This window comes from Lagenorhynchus albirostris, chromosome 6, assembly GCF_949774975.1.
Source record: "Lagenorhynchus albirostris chromosome 6, mLagAlb1.1, whole genome shotgun sequence".
NCBI classification, from domain to species: Eukaryota; Metazoa; Chordata; class Mammalia; order Artiodactyla; family Delphinidae; genus Lagenorhynchus; species Lagenorhynchus albirostris.
In genome coordinates, this window is record NC_083100.1 from 4,258,439 (window position 1) to 4,282,502 (window position 24,064).

The window sequence follows — 24,064 nt, forward strand, 5'->3', positions numbered from 1 at the left end:
GATTATTGTCCCTTTATTTTTTGGTGGCACTAAAGTGGATGCAACAATGATTAAGGTGCAAACTCTACGGTTGGAAAGGTTTCAAATTGGTAAGGAACAGATAAAAAGTACAAAAGAAATGACAAGAGAAGGTGGCATGTGTTAACTTCCTGTAAGAAGCTGAAAAGGTGATGGGTGGACTTCTGCTTGGGGGCGCGGAGGCAGGTGACATATACGGTCTCACTGCAGGTGCATGCACAAAGGCACACAGGAGTCCCGATTCTCTTCTACTTGTGGAAGCTTTGCGCGTGCAGGAGTCCAGTCGGTCTTGAAACAGCCGCACGTAAGACCAAGGTTTGGAGTAGCATCTGAATTTTACAGAGGCTGCAATTAAAAGACCTAACTCCTAATAATAATAATAATAATGTCTACTAATTGTTTTCTTTATTAGCCAAAGTGGTGGGGGTTTTTTTTGTAATTGAAGTAGAGTTGATTTACAATGTTGTATTAGTTTCAGGTGTACAGCAAATGATTCAGATATATATACAAACATATATATATGTATGTATACATATATGTGTATATCTGTCTATTCTTTTTCAGATTCTTTTCCATTATAGGTTATTATAAGATATTGAATATAGTTCCCCGTGCTATATAGTAGGTCCTTGTTGTCAGAATGGTTTTTTAAAAATCACCTGATTTCATAGCCTGTGGCAGGTAGAATTCTAAGGACTTCAATAGTCACGCCCCTCTATAAGCCCCTCCCTGAGAGGGGGCAGGCCGGTGCCTGGGATGGGAGAGCCGCCCCCTGGATCAGGTTAGAAGCTGGAAGACTCCCTTGTGGCTCCCACAAGAGAGAACGTCTCCGGCTGGCTTTGGATAAGTGAGCTGTCTGCGCTGTAAGAGGGCCCTGGGGCTGGGACCTGAGGGTGCCTTCCAAGAGCTGTGTCCTGGGGCCTCAGTGAATTCTGTAACAAGCTGAATGAGCTTGCAGGGGGACCCAGAGCTCCATCAGGGAACGCAGCCCAGCCAGCACTCACCTTCAGCCTTGCGTGACCCTGAGCAGAGACCCCAGCTAAGCCGTGCGTGCGGGACCTCTGACCAGTAGAAACGGTGAGATACAAAATGGTTGCTGTTCAAAGCCCCCCCGGTGTGTGATCATCATCACATGATAGAAAGTGCGTGGAGAGCACATCTTCTGTGATTTGTATCCACTTCTTCTTTTTCTTTTTGCCTTTTCTTCCCATCTGGCCATTTCTTTTCTCCATTTGCTTCTCCCCGAATTCTACACCCATTGTATTGTTTAATAGTAATACAGTCTCCAAATCACACAAGAAAGGAAAGGTGACCCGAGTCCAGCTCCTTTTCTAATTCATCCAGGCCTTGAAACAAGCAGAAATAAAGACAATCCCTCGATGACTTCTGGTTGTGTAGAAAACAGAATCGTATCCTCACCAGAGATCTCTGCATCTCTCTGCAGATGAACTTAAGCGACTGTCGAGATGCGGGCACTGTCCGGTGCAGGAGGACGGGGGCAAGACCTCTGTGCTCAGCTCTGACTCTGAGGAGACCAGAACCTCTTTCAGAGTCTGGAGACCCTCAACGTCCCACCGCCAGCCAGGGAGATGCAGGTCTGTCAAAACACGAAAATAATAACAACAGACATGGCCTCACCCAGGCCACCTCACCCTTCTATCCTTTGAGCCATAAATTCAGGCCTCTGGGACACTTTGATTTTTTCTTGTTCATCCTAATGCCTTTTTAGAGGAATATGGATAATGGCTTCAAACTCAAGAGGCTTGGGAAAGGAAGCCCTTTCTGGGAGGGGCCAAAGGTTAAAATTCTGGATGTTCTAATGCCAAACCCTTCTGCACAAGGAAACGAGAGATGGACACACATTTCAAATAACTTCTGCATTTGAAACGCAAGATTGGAAGGAGTATTTGTGAACAGTGACAATCATACGTGGATGAAACATTTTAAAAGTTCAAGGAAATAACTGAAAATAATTTTGACTGCATATCATTCATTTAAATTCTAGATTATTATGATTTCATAGTGTAATATCATGTGATCTACCACTTTTCTGAAATGATTTTGAATTCAATCCGTTACAGTCATAGGAAGGTTATCAGCACTGCAAACAGAGGTGCTGCTGTTTCTTATTAACTTCCTGTTATAGTTACTGTCTCTGCCATTAAATCTAGATGTAGTTAAAGCATAAAAAGAACAGATGTTAAGAAAATAGTTCTGAAGCAGAAACTATAAAGGAAAAATGTTTGGCAAAGAAGCAATCTCTCAGTTCGCTGGAAGAGGAAGCTAAACACAATTATTTGTTAAAATAAACATCATAATTCTGTCATTGGTACTGGACCAGCCCTCCTGCCATAAACAACCATACAACTGGATACAAGTTGGGGGTAAACTGTTTTTCAGACGCTAGGTAGTGAGGAATCTGAGAGAAGAGAAAAGCAAGAGTGGTGGGAATCACCTCCAAGATTACCCTCTCTGGCTCATTCGCTCCCATGGAGTCCAGTCCCCTCCTGTGAGCCGCTCTATGGAGAGGCCCATATGGAAAACCTAGGAGCCAACACGGAACTGAATCCCTTCCATCCAAAAGCCCAAGAGGAGCTTGATCCTGCCGACAGCAATGCGACTAAGCTAAGCCAACTCTGCCCCAGCCCAGCCCTCAGATTTGTATTTCGATTAATTTTCAATAAGTATATTTTCAATAAATATATTATTTAGTTTCAATAAATATATTCAACATAGACTTGTCAGAATACATCGACTTCATCTACAAATTAATAAGAAAAAGACAGAAAATTCAGTAAAAATCGGTCAAAGATTTCCATAGGCAAATGCCCAAATGGCCAAAGAAGTTTATGAAAGGGTTCTCGGGACCTTTATTTATCAGCGAAATGCAAATTAAAACCACAATAAAATAATAATACCACAATTTCAAAGAAAAAGAAAAAGACAGAAAATACCAAGTATTGGTAAATGTGTAAAGTGATCAAAATTCTTATTGGTAAAATTGAAGAAAATGCTACAACGACTTTGGAAAACTTTCTGGCCGTATCTGCTGAGGTTAGACATACGCATGCTCTGGTCCAGCACAGGACGTGCACTAAGATATGTAGGAGATTGATCACAGCAGCGTTGTTCATAACAACCTCAGCCTGGGAGCACCCCAACTGTCCCTCACGGTAGAATGGATAACCAAACTGCAGTCTGTCCGAGGGAAGACTGCACAGCAGTGGAAACAAATTGCATCTCCGTGTAACAACGTGAATAAACCTCACACTCATAAGTAGGTCAAAGCTGCATTCAAAACAAGGCACATCATCATATCATTCCGTCTTATAAAACGTAGTCTTCCTTTCTAAGGGAAAAATTAATCTTCGGTGTTCGGCAGTGTTGCCTTTTGGAAGCCGAGTCAGGGTGAGATTAGGAAGGGCTCAGAGAAGCTCTGGAAGTTGGCTTTTCCTCTGTGTCTCGATCTATACAAGTGTTTGCAAGCTGAGAAGTTTCGTTGAGCTGGACGCTTAAGAGTTTCACAGTTTTCAGCACTTATTATACTTTAAAGTATTTTTTAGATTGTAACTATTATTTTTTTATCTGCATTTCACCTGTCAAGACAAAAGAAAAGTAGGAAATTTTTTTCTTAGCATAAAAAGCATACGGAAACAACTCCCTGGGAATATCTCAGGCAGGCACATGCCCAAGATGACATTAATATTTAAGCTTTAAGCTCACCTAAGGCTGCGCTGGTTATCTGAACCAGTAAGATGCCTCAAGGAAGAGGACCCCATCCTGAATGCTGTGGGGCCTCTCGTGTCCCAGCCCTGGTACAGGGCAATCCCACATCTCAGGAGGACCGCACTTCTAGAGAGAAAGGATAAACCGAGAAGGGCAAGCAGAGAGACAACTGGAAGACAGATGAAGAAATGCATATAAAAATTCTTACTATCCTTCTGCCTCATTTTTTTTTATTGAAGTACAGTTGCTATTCAATATTATATAAGTTACAGGTGAACAATATAGAGATTCACAATTTTTAAATCTATACTCCATTTATAGTTGTTGTAAAATATTGGTCTATGTTCCCTGTGTTGTACAATATATCCTTGTAGCTTATTTGATACATAATAGTTTGTACCTCTTACTCGCCTCCCTGCTTCCCTCTCCCCACTGGTAACCACTAGTTTGTTCTCTACATCTGTGAGTCTGGGAGATGGATGGTGGAAGAAATGTGCCTATAAAAATTCTTACTAGCCTCCTGCTTGATTTTTTTAAAAGCAAGATTATATTTCTATTAAGTCCGGCAGTGTAAATTAATTGAGTAAGTAGGTGTTTTCTCTGCTGTTAAACTTCATCTTACTGCTGTAGTCAGGGCCATTGGCAATGCAAGTCCCTAAATAAGCCTCATTAATGTACCACTTTTGTTTTATGAACAATGCAGCTGTTATTTGTAATTGGCTCTCTACCCTGGGTACCCAAGAACTATTGTTTCATTATAAGCATTGTGAGAATAAAATAGCAAAAGAGGAGGGAACACGTATGAGAGTCAAATGGAAACAAAACAAAACAAAACAGAAATTGGACAGACACATGCTGGTTATTCAGAAGTAGTATCAAAATATAGGAGACTGTCGTTTCTGAGGAAGGTTTAAGGCTGAGTTTATCAATGGCCTGTGGAAATCGTATTCATTTTTAAAAGACAGCAGGTGTTAAAACAATGAGAAGTGACCTCCTTTGCACCTGGGTTACAAAAGCTGCCCCAATGTGTGTGAAAAAACAGGATAATAATAATTTGAAAAACATCCTGCCTCCGGCTAGTTCCTTTTTATTTTTTTCTCACACTGGACAGATTTATTTATAGATAATAAAGGCAGCTTATAAGAATCACACACACACACATACACACACACACACTCTTACACTCATTTCCCAGTGGAAGTGATGTTTATGTGACGTAAAGTAACTTTGGTGTTTGTAGACTCTGTTATCTTTGGAATCCCGTCCAGAATGTAATGTTCAGATTGCTCATATCCCTTTTAAATCAGTTTACTAGCATATTCTCAACAAACTCTACCAAATAAGACTCATTTCCAGTCCAAAACATCCTTTGATATGTGATTATAATGGACTAGAGAGAAGCCAAGATTCACAATCAAAACTTCTTGTTGCTTGGGAATGTCGATCTCACCTGCTGGAGGAGTTTGTAACTATCACCGTGGTGAAGGCGTGGTGAACCGCACCTATGGAGCAGGTCTTTGACACCCAAGATTTCTGTGAACCCCCAAATTAGGAATACTGCTAGCTGAGTTGGGGATTTTGAGCAGACACCTAGGCTCTCCCAGGAGCTTAAGGACCAAGCTGCCACACGACAGCATGTGGTTCTAATTTGTGCCAAGTGCTTTACCTACGTTATTCACCTAGTGCTTTTCATAATCCCTGGAGGTAAGTGGAACTGTCCCTCTCACAAATTGTAACATTCATGGACATTGGGGGTTGGTCAGGAAGAGTCAAGACAGGAAATATTTCAACACCAGAAGTCTACCAACGCTTTACTTTATTAATTCATAATTATGAATTAATGAAATCCATTCTTGATTCATTTCCAGTTGTGTGTGCAAACATAACAAGTTAGCGTTTTATCCATTTGCTTTGGTACAGACAGCATCAGACACAAAAGCTGGCGTGTTACAGCAGAGAGTTTAATATTTGACATTTTAAGATACGTCTCTTCTGTAGAATGACATTTTATACTTACAAGCATAGAAAATGCTTCTTACAGCTAAGCTGAGAGGAGAAGTCCTTCAAATTCGATTTGAACTTGAGCCCTTTTCACGTTTATCCATCCTGCTTCCTCTGCCTGCCACCCTGCAGGCCCACCTGAGGAACACGTTGGAACTGAACCAAGGTCCACTCTGCTTCCTTCTCAAGGTGACTTCAAGGCTCATCAGGCCAGGGAGGGACCACAGCCATCACTCCCCAAACTCCGTGGACACCTGCATGCCAGCCTCCTCCCAGGCTAAGGGAACTCGCCTCTGAAAGATGACTCCTGTCCCAGGTGCTCAGGGAGGGACGTGGGGAAAACTGCCAACGATGCTCAAGGACCGAGTTTTCAGAAAAACATCATGAACTAAACCTGCAGAACCCGAAGTACACAGAGTCGTAACAGCCAGGATTCCAGCACAGGGCAAATCAGAGACCACCGGAGGACGAGGCTCACCACGGGCTTTGAGTGATGTGGGCTTTGCTCTCACGGAGGCTCAGAAATGGTACGCAAGCTGCTTCAAGTCACCCTGTTAGGAAACGGAAGGATTGGGACGAAGTGTCTGCCGGTTCCAACTGTCCGCTATTCCATTCATAGTAATAAAGCCCCCAGTTTTTTTTTTTTAACTCTTTTTTTTTTTTCTTTTTTTTGCGGTACGCGGGCCTCTCACTGTTGTGGCCTCTCCCATTGCGGAGCACAGGCTCAGCAGCCATGGCTCACGGGCCCAGCCACTCCGCGACATGTGGGATCTTCCCGGACCAGGGCCTGAACCCGTGTCCCCTGCATCGGCAGGCGGACTCTCAACCCCTGCGCCACCAGGGAAGCCCCAAAGCCCCCAGCTTTTATTTTCAAATGAACTATGGGCTTACGATTTGCCTGATTACACTGCAACCTGTTTTTGAGCATCAGTGGAGCAATTAAAGTATTAAAGGAGAATAAGCGACATCCTGTGCTCTACAGACTAATAAGGATGATCCTCACACGGGTGGTGTTTCAGGAAATCTGTAACTGGGCAAAGGATGGAAGAGACGCAGCGTGACACTGGGCAGGTCCCCGCTGAGAGGAACACACGTGTGCTGCTCCCTAGAGATGGATGTGCTGTTTTCTGGGTACATCTGGGGCGCTGGGGGTTATGGCAAACCCGCGGAGACTGCATCGTGCTGCTGACTCCACTCACCCTTCAAAGGCCAAATTCCATTTTATGTATGGCACAAAATTTGCCATTTTAACCCATTTTAAGTATCCAATTCGGTGGCATTAACTACACTGACGATGTTCCACAAACATCAGCACTATTTCCAAAATTGTTCATCACCCCAGACAGCAATTCTGTAACCGTTAAGCAATAACTCTCCACTCCCTCCTCCCCTGCCCCAGCCCCTGGGAACCGCTGATCTATTTTCCGCCTCTATAACTTTGTCTATTCTAGATATTTCATATTAAACGAAATCATACGATATCTGTCCTTTCGTATCTGGCTTCTGTCAAGGTTCATCCATGTTGAGGCGCATATCAGAACGTTATTCTTTTTATGGATGAATGCTATCCCACTGTATCTACACCTCGTTGCGTTTATCCACTCATCTGTGCTTCTGGACTTTTAATTGGTCTCCCTGCCCCACGATCATGTGAGTCCTCTGCTCAACTGGACCTCCACGGTCTACAGAGCTCAGTCCAACTCCTCTGGCTCTCCCTGAGCACACACACCTTCTGGCCGAGGGCTAGGATGCCAAACCTATTCCCAGATCAGATCAAAATGTCCACCATCAGATGAATAGCTCCTCACACTTCTGCTTTTAAGCCTTTGCCCATGTTTTTTCCCCTGCCTGGAATGTTCTCCTTCTGTTTCCTCAAGTCAAAGCCAGTTCAGATCCCACCTGCCGCATAACCCCTTCTATTTTCCCAAGGGCACGGTGACCCCTCTCGCTCTTCTAAACTCCCAGGGGACTTGGCACCGTGGCATTTAATCACCCTGGAACTACCTCTCTTCTCCTCTCCTCTTTGAAGGCAGGATTCACCAGGGTCATCTTTTTTTACTGCCCAGTGTTGAGCACTGGGCTCTGTAGAGAAGGGGCATCAATCAACATCTGCCCAGTTGAGGTCACACCTATCAGGAGGGCGAGGAGTTTTCCCAGAGAGCTGGCTGTTGAATCATGAGGCTGTGTAAAAAGATACGAACATTTTAAATGAAACAAAACACCAATTATTAGGACAAAGCATAGTCACTGTGGAAAAGATACTGATCAGTTTAGAGGAAATTACAGAAAGGTGAGTCAGAATAATGATTTGGGCCTCAGATGTCCAGGGAAGCAGAGAGTGTGGTCACTAAACAAAATGAACTTGGTATTTTCCTGCCAGAAGAGAGAGAATCTAACACACTTGGGCATGGCAGGAAGGGACTCTGGGATAGACTCGGCAGGACAGAGAGAGATCAGGGAGGGTGGAGCAGAGCACGGGTCTCCCAGGAAGCCCAGGACTGTTCTGAGTTCTTCAGGGAACTAACCCCCGGGGCCATGTTGCTGCATCTGGTCAGTCCCCCAGCAGCACTGCCTGGCCGAGAGTTGGAGCCTTTCCTGGACAGGGTGCTTGGTCCAGCTGTAGAGTCTGATCATAGGGTAGAGTGCCTTCCTGCCTTACGTTCTAGTCTTGCTATTAGTGGGAAGAGCAGAAGGGGGTTTGCTGGCAAAGGAGGAGGGGCAAGGAGGCTGGGTCCTTGAGTGAGAAGGTGGCCCTGGGAAGCGGGAAGCAGTGCCCCATTCTGATTGGTTAGTGGCTTGCGCAGCACCTGGTGGTATGAAAAGGCCCTGCTCCTGGTGGCAGCTGGAGTTGTCCTGGGCTGAGGTTTGGACAGATGAGCGGCTCTGGGGTGTTTTTAACTCTGGTGCAAGCCTTTTTGGAGATTCAGGTGTGCGTGAGGACCCAGGTCCCTGGGGCTGGCTGAATTACCATGCTTCACGGGAAAGCAGGGTCCGGTGGAGAGGTTCTCAGTGACTGGTGACTCAGAAAAGAAAAGAAAAGAAGGTCAGGGCTTCCCTGGTGGGTCACTGGTTGAGAGTCCACCTGCTGATGCAGGGGACACGGGTTCGTGCCCCGGTCCGGGAAGATCCCACATGCCGCGGGGCAGCTGGGCCCGTGAGCCATGGCCACTGAGCCTGCGCGTCCAGAGCCTGTGCTCCGCAACGGGAGAGGCCACAGCAGTGAGAGGCCTGCATACCGCAAAAAAAGGAAAAAAAGAATAAAAGGTCAGGTTCTGGTCTAGTGAACTTAATGCAGCTCCAGAACAGATCACTAAAACGATTTGTGGGTTCTTAGAAAAGGAAGCAGAGACAAGTGGGTTCTCTAAAACAGGGCACACCTAAATTTCAATTTCCATAGTGACTAGCCTAGTAGAAAAGGACAACGCTGCAGTTGTAAGAGGGCTGTATATTAGCGACAAACTTGACAGCATCCTTATCTCATGGACTTGTTGAGGACAGAGAGGAGACAGGGTGGCTGGGGAGGTTGATAACTTGTGGACTGATGCTAACTGGACACATTTCTAGTGCTGTTCTGTCAGTCTGCTCAGCCTTCTCATAGAGAATGTTTTCATCGATGGCCTGGACCAGATTTGAGGGATGACATGGAATTGGATGGAAAGGTGAGCACACGGAATGACAGAGGGCTCAGCAGGTTGACTGTGGTTGACTGTGGCCGCCCAGCAATAGATGGAAGGGGTGGGAACCAAGGTATGGCCCCTGATGGAGTGCCTACCAGCCCCCACCTGGAAGGTTCTGTTTCATCGGTCTATGTCTAAAGGACACTGACAGTGAGCAGAGATACAGAGGGACTGATGGCAGGGGAACTTGAAATCTGGTGTTGAAGAACGTGGTCGTGCTTACTCTGTAATTAAGAAGACTGGCGGGGAGGGGATACATGGGTTTCAATGTTTAAAAGTCTGCTCCTGTAGAAGACGGTTGTTCTGTTTTGCCCTAGAGCTTTGATGGAAAAGCCAAGACTAATAGTGAGAGTTGTCCAAAATCAGATGGACTTCGTAAAGGGGCCAGGTGGTCCCTCCCGCTGCCAGAGTGTGGGCAAGAAGGGATGCTCAAGAAACAGGAATGTCCTGGGGGCTTAAAGCATCTGAGACAGAAGTAAACCAGACAACCTCTGATGGCTCTTCCAGGCCTGTCATTCCTCCAGGAACGGGATAATGAAGCCTGAGATCATCATTCTCCTGGATGTTTACCTCCTCTACTCCTGGAAGGCAAGATCCGTTCATGCCAGACTCAACCTTTCCTCTTGCACAGTGGGAACCATTGTGCTTTGCATATAACAGGCATCATTTAATATTTGCCCAAATGACTTCACATATATCCAGAGGACCGAGAAGATGAATCTGCCCAGAGACCTGGCAGTCTGATTAGTAAGCTGCATAAATTATTAACTACTGAGGACAAAGTCACCTTTTCAACTGGATCTACATAATTAAGTAGCAATGTTTTTTCTAAAAGGAAAAGTAGTTTGGGGAATACTCTTCTTAGGAACATTTGTCTCACAGGAAACCAAATTTTTAAACAAATATCAGTTAAGGTAGGTGTGGCTACCAACACAGAGATAATGATTAGGGGTGTGGTCTTTAAAGGGAGACTAGCAGGTGGTCCGAATACCAACTCCACCATCAACTGGAGGATGACCTTGGGTACACAGTTACTTAACCTCTCTGAGTCTCAGTTTCCACGTGTGTAAAATGAGCATGAAAATATTACTCAACTCATAAAGTTAGTGGGACGATTTAATGAATGAATATATATCAGGTCCTAAACTGTCCCTGGCGTAGAAAAAGTGGTCGATAAGTGTAGCAACTGGCAGAGCTCAAGGGATCTAATCAGAGAACAACTCTGTTTGTTCTCCCGGTATGCAGAGCTGGGAGACCTTGTTTCACTGTCGTATACTGAGTACCTGCTCCTCCTTTTCACATGACTTGTATCTTTCGATCACTGGATTTCATCCTCAAGTGTTTTATTTTCCAGAAGAGCTCATGGGATTTGGCTCATACGGAATGTTGCCAACCCAGCAGCCCAACTGCCTGATGCGGTTCTTTTATCTACCGCTCTCTCTCTTAATGCAGGTACATGCTGATTACGACAATAATGGCGGTCACATTTCCCAGCCGGTCCTTTTTCTATCTTGAGATGTTACAGCGTGAGGCTGTAACATCTAGAGCCACTGTAGAGGGAAGCCATCTGACATCCCAGGGATGACAGCTCCAAAAGCTAGAAAGCCCATCAAAGATGGATGATGTCACTGAGCCACTGAAATCATTGGCTCCCAAAGAGCCTCACCTCTATTCTTGTTAAGGGAGATTATAAATCCTCTTTTTTTTTTTTTTTTTTTTTTGCGGTACGCGGGCCTCTCACTGTTGTGGCCTCTCCCGTTGCGGAGCACAGGACCCGGACACACAGGCTCAGCGGCCGTGACTCATGGGCCCGCGGCATGTGGGATCTTCCCGGATCGGGGCACAAACCCGTGCCCCCGTGTCCCCTGTATCGGCAGGCGGACTCTCAACCACTGCGCCACCAGAGAAGCCCTATAAATCCTCTTATTGTTTAAGCCATTGGACACTGGGTTTTCTATTACTTGCACTTACGTGAGTGCTGTATTTCCTGAGAGCTTTCGTATTTTGGAATATTAACTGCAATGAGTAGAAATATCCTGGTTCACATTTTCCCCCAAGAACTTTGTAAATACCTCTAGCTTTTCATCTGACATTGAAAGGTACTGAGGAGAAATTCGAGGCCAACCAGATTCTCTGTATCACTTCTCCTTGAAGTTCAATAACATATCCAGGATATCTTAGGTGTTGGTTGTTCTATGTCAGTTTTTCCTGGAACACGATGAGAACTTTTGATCTGTAAGTTTCATTCTTTTATTTCAGAAATGTTCCTTTAGATCTTTGAAAAACTTAATTGGCGCTTTCTTTTTCAGGAATATCAAGTAAACCTTTCTAATTGCTTAAACATCTGTCTTTTCCTTTTACCTTCCCTGCAATTGATTTAAGCTTTTCCTCTAAGTCAGTAATTCAGATGAATTGTGCCCAGTCCATTCCTAGGTTTTTCTAATTTAGTTCCTATATTGGACTATTTCTGATTTTCATTTGTTTCGTTAGCTATACAATCTTCTTTTCCTTCTAATTATGTTGTTTTATATTACTCCCAGCACTTACTCTATTAAACTTCTATTCTTATTAACTTATTCTATAGTATAAAACACATGCAAAGAATTTTCTTCTGTTTGGTTACCTTTTTTCCAGGCTAGGTTCTTCACCTGTTGTAATCCTTTTTTTCCTTCCCCTTTTATTGAAGTCTTGGATTTACATAGTGGATATACTGCTTCTTATTCATATTTAATATGGATTGCTCTTTGTATATCTTCCAGTTCCTCGTATATAATGTGAGCAAATTCTCCTTGACTGCTTTCTCACTGTATCTGACTGAGTTTGAGAGCTGGAAAAATTGTATTTTTATCCACCTTTCTATAGCCTGGACACAGGGTAAGGATAAGGACCGATCCTCTGAGTCTTTGCAAGGTCTGCGCTCTGCTTTCTCTCCTGAGATTTTGGTAACTCTTTTACCACCATCCCTCGCGCTTCTTGGGAGTATATCCTATTCCTGTGACAAAATGTCCTTTGACTTTGAATCTGCCTCAATTCAGTATAAAGTCCTAAAAAGTGGCAAGCCCTAGTGATTTTTTTCTAGTTCCGGAAGGGCCCTGTGGGTGGTAGTGATTGTTTCGACTAGTGCTAGTTTTATCTCACCTGGATTTCCCCAGGTAGCTCACTTACCCTACTCACCTTTCATCTCAATTATCAGATTCCTGACTTCCTTGTATTGAAAAGTATTAGTGAGAATTCTTGGTACTTTGCCTACTTGGTACTTTCTCTCCCTAGTAGGGATTTTGCGGGGGAGTGGGGATGAGATTAGACGCCATTGTCCACTGCAGGTTTCTATTTCATTGAGTAGCTTTTGAAGTTTATGGCATGAAGTTGTACTTAATTTTTTGTTTGGCTCTCCTTTTCTTTTCCTTTCTTTCTTTCTTTCTTTCTTTTTTTTTCCTTTTACTATTCTTTTGTTCATTTCATTAGTAATTGTGGGAGAAGGGTTGTGTGATCCAGATTTATTCTGTCCTTTTTACGTGTTTGCCCTCTATATACTCTTTCAAGTGCATTAGTTCTAAAAATGTTCCACTAGAAATTGCAGATTATAAAATTTGCAAATAAACCTCAACAGTTACCAAAGATGATGAAAGAAGAACAATGCACACAAACACAGTGACTTGCTAATAACATCCACACGGCATCTTGCATTTACAACGCACTGTCGCCGTATTTCATTTTCATTTAGCCCCAGAAGGGCAGCATCTGCATCTGCCCTGCACCCCCAGAACCTAAGTCTGCGCTAGCCCAGAGTAGATACCCAGTAAGGTTTCGAAGGAACGAATGACTGTTACCCCACTTTACAGATGGGAAGACTGGGGCTACCATCATTAAGGACCTCGCCCAAGGCTACATATCTGAAGGTGGATGAAAATGGGCCAACGGGAAAGCGCAACAACGGCGTGGAGGACAACGAGCGGGTGGACAGGACCCGCGGCCAATCCCGCGGAACGCTGGGCGGGTCCTCCGGGAGGCGGGTACTACGCGTGGTTCCTGCGAGGATCGCCGGCCTTCGGCAGGCGCGGTTGCCAGGGAAACAGCAGGAGGCGGCGCAGGCGCCTAGCGCGAAGGGGGCGGGAGCGCGCCGGCGGAGCGGACCCGCGCTGCTCAGGCGTAGCGTCCGTAGCTAGGTTCCGCCTCGCGCCTTCTCACTGCCGGGCCACAGTAAGGTTCCGGAGCCTGGGGGTCTAGACGAGAAGGCTCGAATCCCACTCTCGGCGGCTGCGCGCCTCCCTGCCCATCGCCTTTCCCTTCCCATCGCCTTTCCCTTCCCGAACTGAAAAGATATCCCCAACCCCAGTCCCTCCCTCCAGAAGGAACTTACCCCAACGCCCTCTGGCTGTGTCCCGACCCCTGCAGCCAGCCGCCCTTCAGAGGACAACAGAAGAGCTTCCCAGCGGGCGAGGGAAAGAGGGAAAGTAGCCAGCATGTCGAACGCGTAAGTGATGGGCCGCCCAGCCATAGCCATGGGGTGGGCTTCTCCGACAAAAAGATAGCCTGCTGTGCTTCTTTTCCGTTTCTTTCCTCCCCCACCTCTTCTTTTTGCAGTTTTAGCAAGTAAACATACACCTCAGCAGAGAGCATCAGCTTCTGTGGACAGGGAATGCCATACACTTAGACCTGCCCACTCCCCTGGTGCTATCCCTGCCCCACATAGAGATGAGCTCCTCCAGGCCCAATGCTTATGCCCGCTAAGCCCTTGTGGATGTATTTTTGAGGAAGCAGTGTCTATGTTCAGTTCATTGCCTGCCTTTTTTGTTAATCTAACCCAGTAACATACGGTGCTTTGTGAAAACACCCAGGTCCCGATATTTAAGAAAGATCTTGAGGAAGCTTTACTGTACCACGTTGCTTTTCACCAAGAAACGCCAGTCAGGTGGCAGTGGCACCAAAGAGTATTCACCCAGCACTGTGCCGTTTACACAGCACCAGCCCAGCAGTTATTCCATAATGGTCACCTCAAACATCTATTACAGTGCTGACTCTGCAGGTACAGTTCTGAGTGCTTGACTATAGTAACTCATGACTCCCCTGTAGTGTAAGAACCTTTAATATTACTTCCACCTTACAGATGAGGACTTAGGCACAAAGAAGCTAAGTAGTTCATACACAGCAAGGACACTGTGTCAACCAGGCACTGCAGCTCCAACCTGCATTCCAGCTCTCAGTAACCCTGTTTTCCAGGCCAGGAAATAAGAGCAGCGAGGCTAAGGGCTTGCCGGGCTTTGCGGGTGGGGGAGATCAGGAGTTCAGCTCTGGACGTGTTGAGTTTGAAGTGCCTGTTGGACATCAAGTGGACACAAGTAGACAGTTGAATTCAGATGAGAGGGCTGTGTATGAAATATAAATTCGACAGCTGTTGGCATAGACAGTCTTTATGAGACATGGGATGAGTGTAGACAGAAGAGAGAACAGGTCCAAGGACTAAGACTTGGTCATCCAATGGCAAGAGATGGAGGAGGAGAGACCAGCAAAGGAACCAAAGGAGTGATCATTGAGAAGGAAACAAGGTTGTGGTGCCTTGGAAGCCAGGAGAAAAAGTAGAGTTTCTTGGAGGAGGGAGTAACAGACTCTGTCAAATGCTGCAAGGCAAGCCCGACGAGAGCTGAGAATTGACCATGGATTTAGCAGTGTGGAGTCCAGCGGTGACCTTGACCTTCGGGGGTGATGGAGTGGAAAGATGGACTAGAATGAATGTAGGAGAGAGGAAGAGGAGAGAAATCATAGACAGCACAGCACTGGCTTTTTAAAGGCATTTCGCTGTAGCTGGTGGCAAGGGAAATGGGGTCCAGAGAAAGAATTTTTTAAGATAGGAAACAATAGCCTATTTGTTTGCTGAAGGGAATGGCCAGTATAAATGAAGCGGGATGACATGGGAGGAGGAAGGAGAAGTGGGGTGACGTCCTTGCTAGTGGGGGCACGGGCCCTAGCAGACACAGAGAGGAGCTCAGGTGGTTTATGGCAGGAAGATGAGGCAGGGTAGAGGCTGTTTGATAAAGATGCTGTTCGGTGCGTAGACGTCCTGGTGGGGCCTGGAAAGATGATGTAGATGGTAGACGGTGGTGATGCTGAGGGGCCGAGGGTGGTACCCTCTGATGAAATGAGGTTGCAAACCAGGGAGTGTGGGGGGTGGGAGGGAGAATGGTCTGGAGGTGGGCTTAGGAGCCAGGATCTGGCCCCACTCCGTGCTGTGGTCCGAGGGCTCTGGGATGGAGGGACGGCTGCAGGAGAGGCTGTGTTCTGAGGGGAGAGCCAGGCCTCCCTTAGAGCAAGAATGCCAAGGAATATTCCAGAAACAGTACAAACACCTAGATAGTATTGGAAGAATTTGAAGGTTTATCATATATAAAATAACTTGAGAATTCCCATTTTGCAAGATTTTGTATCGAAGTACATGTTTATGTCTGAATATTTAAGTCTTTTTTTCCCCCTCCGCCCACTTATGCATCAACCCTCCATCCCCCAGTTATAGGAAAACTGCCAAGCTGTAGAAATAACAATCTGGTCTTTTTCAACTGTCATATTCAGTCTTCTGCGCCCACAGTCCTTCTAACTTCAATATCTGTAACATTTCTAGGTCATGTGCTGAAGTCTGAAACCAATCACGTACTTTAGAAAAATTCTAAGTGGTCTCAAGGATAAAATACTACCTTCTCTTTATAAGGCACGTTTAAAATTTCAAGAACACTTTAACGTCTGTTATCCCATTCCTCAGTAATCCTGTGGGGTGTCCAGGGTAGGTGTCATTATCCAGATTTGCCACTTGAGGAAGTGAAGGTACAAGGTTAAGTGACCCTCCTGAGACCGACTACCTCAAGAGACAGGTTCTGATTTTAAGCTTGGAGCACTTACAGCTTAAAAACCACCTTGCCATACGCCAGAGAAATAAAAACATAGGTCCACACAAAAATGTGTATTGGAATGCTCAAAGCAGCATCATTTACAAGAGCCCAAAGGCAGAAACACCCCATGTGTCCATTTACTGATGAGCAGATAAACAAAATGTGGTATATACATGCAATGGAACATTATTAGGCAATAAAAAGAAATGAGATAGTGATACACACCACAACACAGTGGGCTTTGGAAAAGTTATACTGAGTGAAAGGATCCAGTCACAAAGGGCCACCTGTTATATGATTCCACTTATGTGAAATGTCAAGAATAGGCAAATAAATAGAGACAAATTAGATGAGTGGTTGCCAGGGGCTGGGAGGAAGGCGGATAACGGCAAATAGGGAGTGACTGCTAGCGGGTGTAGGGTTTCTCTTTAGAGTGATGAAAATGTACTGAAATCAGAGAAAAGTGAAGGTTGCACAACTCTGTGCATATGCTAAAAAAAAAAAACCCACTGAACTGTGCACTTTAAGAGGGTGAGTTTATGGTATGTGAGTTACATCTCCATAATGGTCCTATTGAAACATCATCTTGCCACATTCCGTGTCTCAGATCATCTTCGTGGGCACTGGCTCAGCAGAAGGATGCTGAGACCGTGGCTTTGAGGCAGGGTGGGGCTCAGGCTGGACTGAGGCTTCGAGGGACATGGAGGCTGCACTGGCTGAGCGATAGGGTTGTAACCAGTGGACACACGTGGAGGGGCAGCAAGGCAGCGGGGAAACTGGAAAGCTGAAGCCAGTCTCCAGGGGAGAGGGTAGCAGATGCAGGGTTGCATGTGCACACAGCTACTTAATATCTCCCCATCGACCAACAAGCTTGCCTGGTCTGTCCAACAAGGGTCCTCCGAAAGACAGCAGGTGAGGAAGAAAGAGGCTGCAGCCCAAATGTCAGGACTTGGAAGGATCAAGCCACCAGGATGGTCTTTGGCCAAAGGTTCCAGTTAGGAGTCAGCTCTGCCCTGGCTCTGGAGGGATTCCTGCCTCTTTAACCCTGGGTAGAAGCCCAGGAGTGCACGACACTAGGTCAACAAGGCTTCCCCAGGCTGGATCTGCCCCAAAGCAAAGTCTTAAATTCTAGGTGTGTCCCATCCATTCATTTGGCTTTTGTTTCCCCTGGTGGAAGCCTCCTTTTCCCAAGATCCCTCGCTAATGACTGGTGTGGGTCTTTATGGGATTCAAGTCACCCCCCTGCACCCTATGGAAGCAGCCTCCATGGGTGGCATAACACACCTGAATGCTTGCTGGTGCGTTAAATGCTTTGAAGTCTGATAAATACCCTCTATCTTTTATTATCAACTCCACCCCTACATATAGAAATTATCACTAGATTTATTTCCAGAGTCTCCTGGATATTATTACCAAATTCTTGGTCATATTAAATCTGCCTGTCAGTCTCAAGAATCTGCTTTCTTTCTATCTGGTCTCTCCAGGCAGGAACAGAGACCGCCTTCTGCCTGTTCCAGTCCTCTGCAGCTAGCATTCCAGAATTTTCTTCAGCTACGTCTTGTGTGGCTCTAGCCATATGTATTCTTGAATGTTTAATGTTCTTGATCACCACTGCGAATGGGGTTTTGTTTTTCGTATTTTTTCTCTGCATTTAGTTTTTGGGGCTTTTATCTATGTCTTGCAACTCTGCTGTATTAATTGACTTCTTACTGATTTCCTTGGATTTTGCAGTGGTGTCATTTACAAGCAGTTTTTTTAATCTTTTGTATTGATCCCTTTTCCATCTGTTTCATCCTTTTTGTACTTGTATTTTTTAGCTTTCTGGTGTTTCTCTACTGAAAATATTTATGGTCTCTGGCTTTCAGCATTTTGAAGAGGTTGTCATCATTAGCCTCTTTGGGGTGTGTGGACAGTATTCTTAATCAGGCATATGCCATAAATTAAATTTATTGAGCATCTTCTTGGCATCTGTGAAAATAATCCACAGTTTTTACTGTCCTGTGCGGTATTTCGTCCAGCTTTCCTGACTCTTGTGAATTTCCCGGGTGACCCCCCCCCCCCTTGGTCAGAGGGAACAATGCTTTTGATCTGGCGCTGTGTTTTGTTTGCTGAGTGGAATTTCAGATCCGAGTTCCAAACAAAATTAGCCTGTAATTTTCTTCTGTAATGTCGTCCTGCCACGTCTAGGCCCTGAGCCCTATTTATTCTACAAAACGAGTGGATTTTCTGTTTTATGGGAACATGTGTCGAGCCTGGTGGCACGTGGGGCCTGCGTCACCTGTCAGGTCAATGAATGCGTTGGGTCCCTGGCCCCCTCTCAGATGCTGGAAGTCTGGGCTTTGGTAAACTAAGAACCTGCTCAGCTTCTTTGTACCCATTTATCATGCAACGAGTGAGAGGTCCTGGGCTAAGTAGAATTCTAACTTTTTTTTTTTTTTTTTTGCGGTACGCGGGCCTCTCACTGTTGTGGCCTCTTCCGTTGTGGAGCACAGGCTCCGGACGCGCAGGCTCAGTGGCCATGGCTCACGGGCCCAGCCGCTCCGCGGCATGTGGGATCCTCCCGGACCGGGGCACGAACCCGTGTCCCCTGCATCGGCAGGCGGACTCAGCCACTGCGCCACCAGGGAAGCCCTGGAATTCTAACTTTCGGTAGTAACTTTTCTCTGTTATAATGAAGTTGTCTATCAGAGTGCTCTTTCACTAGCAGTATTTTTAAAATATTGCCAAGTTTGGAGAATCTGGTACTTGAACCGAGGGATGGAGTGCCAGGGGCAATATTTAGCATCCAGCCTCAGTGGGGTGCTGGGAGGGAGGAAGAGTTTCGTTTTTAGCTATAAATCTTGGTTTCCTTGTGGTGTCCAGCACTCCTCTGCCCTGGGATTTGTCCTGACAAACTAGAGGCAATAAAGGTTCAGAGCCTGTACTCTGGAGCCTGGCTGCCTGGGTGTAAATCCTGTGTTCAAATCACACAACTTCGGGCAGTAACTTCTCTGTGCCTTGGTTTCCTCATCAGTAAACTGGAGTAATAATAATACCACCTCATAGGGTTTTGAGAATTACATGAGTTAATATATGTAAAGTACTTAGAACAGTGACTGATATGATGTAAATGTGAGCTATTAACCGTCATCATCACCAGAACCCTAAAGATTTTTCACATCAAGAGAAGCTTTTCACTTTTGGCCAGGAAGATAAAAATCTCCCATCTCTGCTCTAAGCACATAAAAATGATAGAAACAGCAGAAATTAATACAACATTGTATATCAACTATACTTGAATAAAATAATTTTTTAAAGTATAGAAGTTAGTATAGAAACAGTAACAGATTTAAGTTCCTTTCTTGTTTTATGAGCACTAACATGTCAGTAGGTTTAGAAATTAAACAAAAGTTCAGCGAACTGAGGTTTTGTTAATACTATGATTTCCATATTTATCTTTCTCTAAAATTAAGGATGTTGCCTTGTTCTTAAATTATTCCAAGTACTCAGAATTAACAAAGGAAATGTTTCTTTTGAATTTAAGGTGATTTATTTAGAGAGCAGAGCTAGCTCAGTAGAGTCTAGCCCAAAAAATGAAGTGACAACACAGTACTTAATTTTGAAAAATGTTCAGAGTATAGCTAAGTGGCTTTCCATATTTAAATAACCTAGTGTATGACATCTACTTAGTAAATGTTAATTATTTTTATTTTTAATTTGGAATTTTGATCAATAAAACAAAAATCAAATTATAAAAAAAGAAAAATATTTTTAAGGATTATTTTCATTTTTTATCTAAAACTTATTTTTTAATATTTTTATTTATATTTTAAATTTATATTTATAATATACTAATATTAGTATATTAGTTTATATTTATACATTTTTATTTTTATTATATATATTTAATATATATATTTATATATCTATATATATTAGCGTATATTTAATAGTATAATATTAAATTATAAAATAAAACTAAAATATTTAAAATTGAAAATAAAAAACCTGTTTGTTTGTTTTTTTAATCCAAGTTGAAAATCTCTGCGCCAGGAGCAGAGTGGAAACCCAGGGCAGTGAGCAGGCCAGACCAGGAGGCCTAGTGGGTGGGCAGTGCACTCTGGGATTTCAGCTCCTGAAAGGCCTGGGATCAGACCCTCCAGGAGGACTGGAGCTGGACTCCCATGGAATCCTGGGCAGGACCGCCCTTCCCAGCTGGGTCAGAGGCAGAGGGAGGGGCCGCAGCCCATTCTGGGTCGTAGTGGGAAACAGCTTTTCAGCCAGAAGGCAAGCTGTGGAACACATAGACTCAGAACACATAAAGAAGCCCCACAGTTTAGCAGAAAAACAATCCCACATAAAAACAGGTAAAACAAATGGGTGAACAATTGAAGGAAGAGAAATTGCAGGTGACCAGTAGCACGTGGAAAGATACTGTCTCGGTAGCAGCCGGGAAAGTGGGCACAGAAGTCTCTTATTTCTTACTCGTCGTCGTGGCACACATTCTGGCTGTGTGTCTCAGGGCGGTGGCAGGGGCTCTTTTATTTTGGGGAGAGGTGGAGGTGGCAGTGTGGTGTGAATCGTGGTTTCAGCTCAGAATCGTGTAGACCGGGGTTCAGACGCTGACCCCGCCTCTGAGGGGCATCACCTCCCTCCCACTCCAGTGGAGCGGCGGGAGGCTTCCCCAGGGGTGCTTCGAGGATGACACGCAGCATGGAACATGGCAGGTGGTCAGTTTCAGCGCAAGATGTTCACACTTTCTTACCCACGGGAAAGTGGGGAGCATGCTTGAGGAAGGGAAGATAGTGGAGCAGAGGGCCAGAGGGAATGCCTGGGAATGACCTCGGGAAGGAGATGAGGGATCCCCAGTGAAACAAGGTGGATTGACCAGCATATTTATCTCCAAATGGCCTCCGAAATGGCGGTAAGGGATTTAAAAGGCTGTAAACACACGAGGGCCAAGAGAACATTTGAGCATTTGACAAGAGACATCAGGAAAATGTAAGAGGGAAAGCAGGCTTGGATGAGAGGGGAGAGGTGGGGTAGAGAGCATGGCCTGCAGGCCAGCAGAACCCTGGGAAGGTCTTTCAGAGGTGGGGGGCACTGGTTGGAGATCAGCAGAGAGCAGTGCTAAGCTGCTCCCATCCTGGTGGAAGAGGCCGGTGCAGCAGCCTGGACACAGGATGCAGGACACAGGTGGGCATGGGAACGGGAGGCCGGGCTGACAGCAGGAAGGCAGTGAGAGCCCGCAGCCCCCTGGACCCGCTTGCTTCTCAGGCTGGAGGTTGGAGCCGCCCTCGCCAGCGCATCCTGGGAAGACCTTACAGACAGAGATGGGCATTGGCGGGTTTCGCCCTCAACCCAGGGAGATGGCCAGGATCCTACCCACCCCATCACCCCCGGTTAAGCCCACTGGTTAAGAAGCCCCTTCCCAGACACAATGAACTTCCGGTTAGCTTTTCAGAACTGGGTCTTGGATATAAAATAGGAGCCAAAAATCAGCCAAATTTTGAAAGAAAATAAAAGTCTCTGCCATGAGTGTATTGGTCAGAGTCCCAGCAGGAAAGAGGGCATGCTCAGCAGGGTGGCTAAGAAAGGGACCGGTGCCAAAGCTGTGAGCTGAATCTCGGGAAACCAACAAGGGATGGGGTGGTGTCCTGGGGGTGGCAGGGCTGTCACCACCCTAAGGCTTTGCTAGGAGGAGGATCGTTTGTTGACTCACTGGGGGGCCGCAAGAGAGGATATATCCCTATCTCACTCTCCCACTCCCCGGGCTCCCGGCTGCACCCTCCACTGAGCGGCTCAAACAAGAGCGGGGAGCCGGCCTCCCCAGCCACAGTCTGCACCTTACTTCCTACGGTCAGTGTTATGGTTCCGAGGTTCGTAGGTGTTGCTTAGAGCTGTACGTCGTTCATTTCTCACTGCTGTGTGTTTGTCTGTTGGTGACTATACTACAATTTATTTATCCATTCTCTTATCGATGGACGTTTGGGATGTCTCCAGGTCTTTGCTTTTATCAGGAAACGCTACTGTGATCATTCTTAATGCAGATTTACAAGTCTCTCCAGGGTATAATTGTTCATTCGTAGTTATGCCCATGTTCAACTTTACAAGGTATTTTCCAAAGTATTTGTTCCAATTCGTACTCCACCAGCTATGTATAGGGACAGATCAGGTAACTATTCTGGTTATCAACTTCCTCATCTTTTAAATGGGTATAATAATACTGGCTTTACCGGTATAGTGAGGAATCACTTTATATCATTTAGGCAAAAGGCTTTTTAAACTATTTATTTGATGATAATAGCCGTGGTCATATCCAAAAATCACACGCATAACAAAACAGGACATAAGGGGTCCAAAGAGCCTTGCAACCGTGCGCAGTGTCCTTAGCGCACATTTACGGTGTGTTACATTTTGTTATACCAGATGCCCAATATGTATGCCTTGCAGAGTAATTGTTTCTTCTTGTATTGTTGACCCTGTCGTCCCTCAGCATGTATAATAAGATGTGGCATCAGACCCAGGAAGCCCTCAGTTCTTTGCTTGATAAAGAATCTGAGAAGATGACAGAACCACAAAGAAATCAAGTTTTCATCTTCCAGATGTTAGCCACCTTCTACATAAAATATGTGCAGGTCTTTAGAAACCTGGAGAACATCTATGACCAGATGGTCCATCCACAGAAACGCATACTGATCCGAAAACTCCTGGATGGGGTGATGGGTCGCATCCTGGAGCTGAAGAATGAGATGGTTGAATTGGAATTAACCGAGTTTCATTACTTGGATGATATCTTACAGGATCTAAAGTTGGTTCCCGTAAGTACTCAGGGTGTTTTTCCTATTGGTTTCTTCTTCTTATAAATAAGATATATAGGCCTGTAACCAATGCTCTGCAGACTTTCTAGTCGCATTTATTAGTTGCATGTTGTATTGAGAGTCGAAGCACAGCCCTTCAGTGAAACTATACTGCCGTGGACAAGGATTGGGTTTGCCCAGTTTTTGGCGCAGACAGATCTTTGCACGGTCCTGGGGTCTGCTGGACACCGCTGTTGTGGGCTTACCTGTCACCGTGGTGTCTGCCCAGGTAGGTTGGAATGGAGTAGGACGAGCCTTTCCCAAACATCCTCCCAATTTCCAATAGCCATGCCCCTACTTCTGTTTCCAAAGGAAATCTCTCTCTGGCCTTTGCTTCCCATCATCTTCTCGATGAGCAGCCTGTTGGTTCCAAATTCCCAGGAGGATGCATCTCCTCCTTTGCTTTGGGTCAATGGTGACTCAGGAGGTGTATGGCAATGGGCCTTTGAGCCTCCGACACCAAAGAAGGGCTCCCTCCCCTTCTCTCTGATGCCCTGAGCACTCCCTGCCGGCACCTGTAACCACAGTGCCTACCTGTGAGCATTCTGTCCTGCAGCTGCCCTTACGACCACTGCCTGAGGCCCGGGGTCTCTTCTGGCTGGGTCTCTAGGGGCTGGTGAACACCCCGTTTCAGTGTGAGGAGTCATATGAGTTCAGTCTTCATTTTGAAAAGATCGTTTCCCTAAAATAAAATTAGGAAGAGAAAGCGTTTAGTTTTCCACACGGTGTTTAATATTTCTTCCTTTTGAAAATATTCAGGCTTCTATAAAAGGATGTCCCTCTCTGGGATAAACTTTCCTAGCATTATTACTGCATTGAATCAGAATGGACTAAAGAGAATACCGGGAATGAGTGAAGATGTTGAAGATCATCTCAAAATGTTCGTGTTTGTTGCATTCATGTATAAGAGCATGGGTTAAAGCAC

At 45.4% G+C, this 24,064-nt stretch overlaps 1 protein-coding gene across 1 annotated transcript in view; it reads left to right on the forward strand.

Annotated features, from left to right (window-relative positions):
- Positions 1-13,596: 13,596 nt before the first annotated feature.
- The window catches only part of IQCA1 (IQ motif containing with AAA domain 1), a 168,876-nt gene continuing 158,408 nt past the window's right edge, over positions 13,597-24,064 (forward strand). Inside the window, exons 1-2 of the mRNA XM_060151211.1 lie at positions 13,597-13,896; positions 22,776-23,100. Of these exons, the coding sequence (XP_060007194.1) occupies positions 13,886-13,896; positions 22,776-23,100 (336 nt within the window). The 5' untranslated portion in view covers positions 13,597-13,885. The remainder of the gene's footprint in view (positions 13,897-22,775; positions 23,101-24,064) is intronic.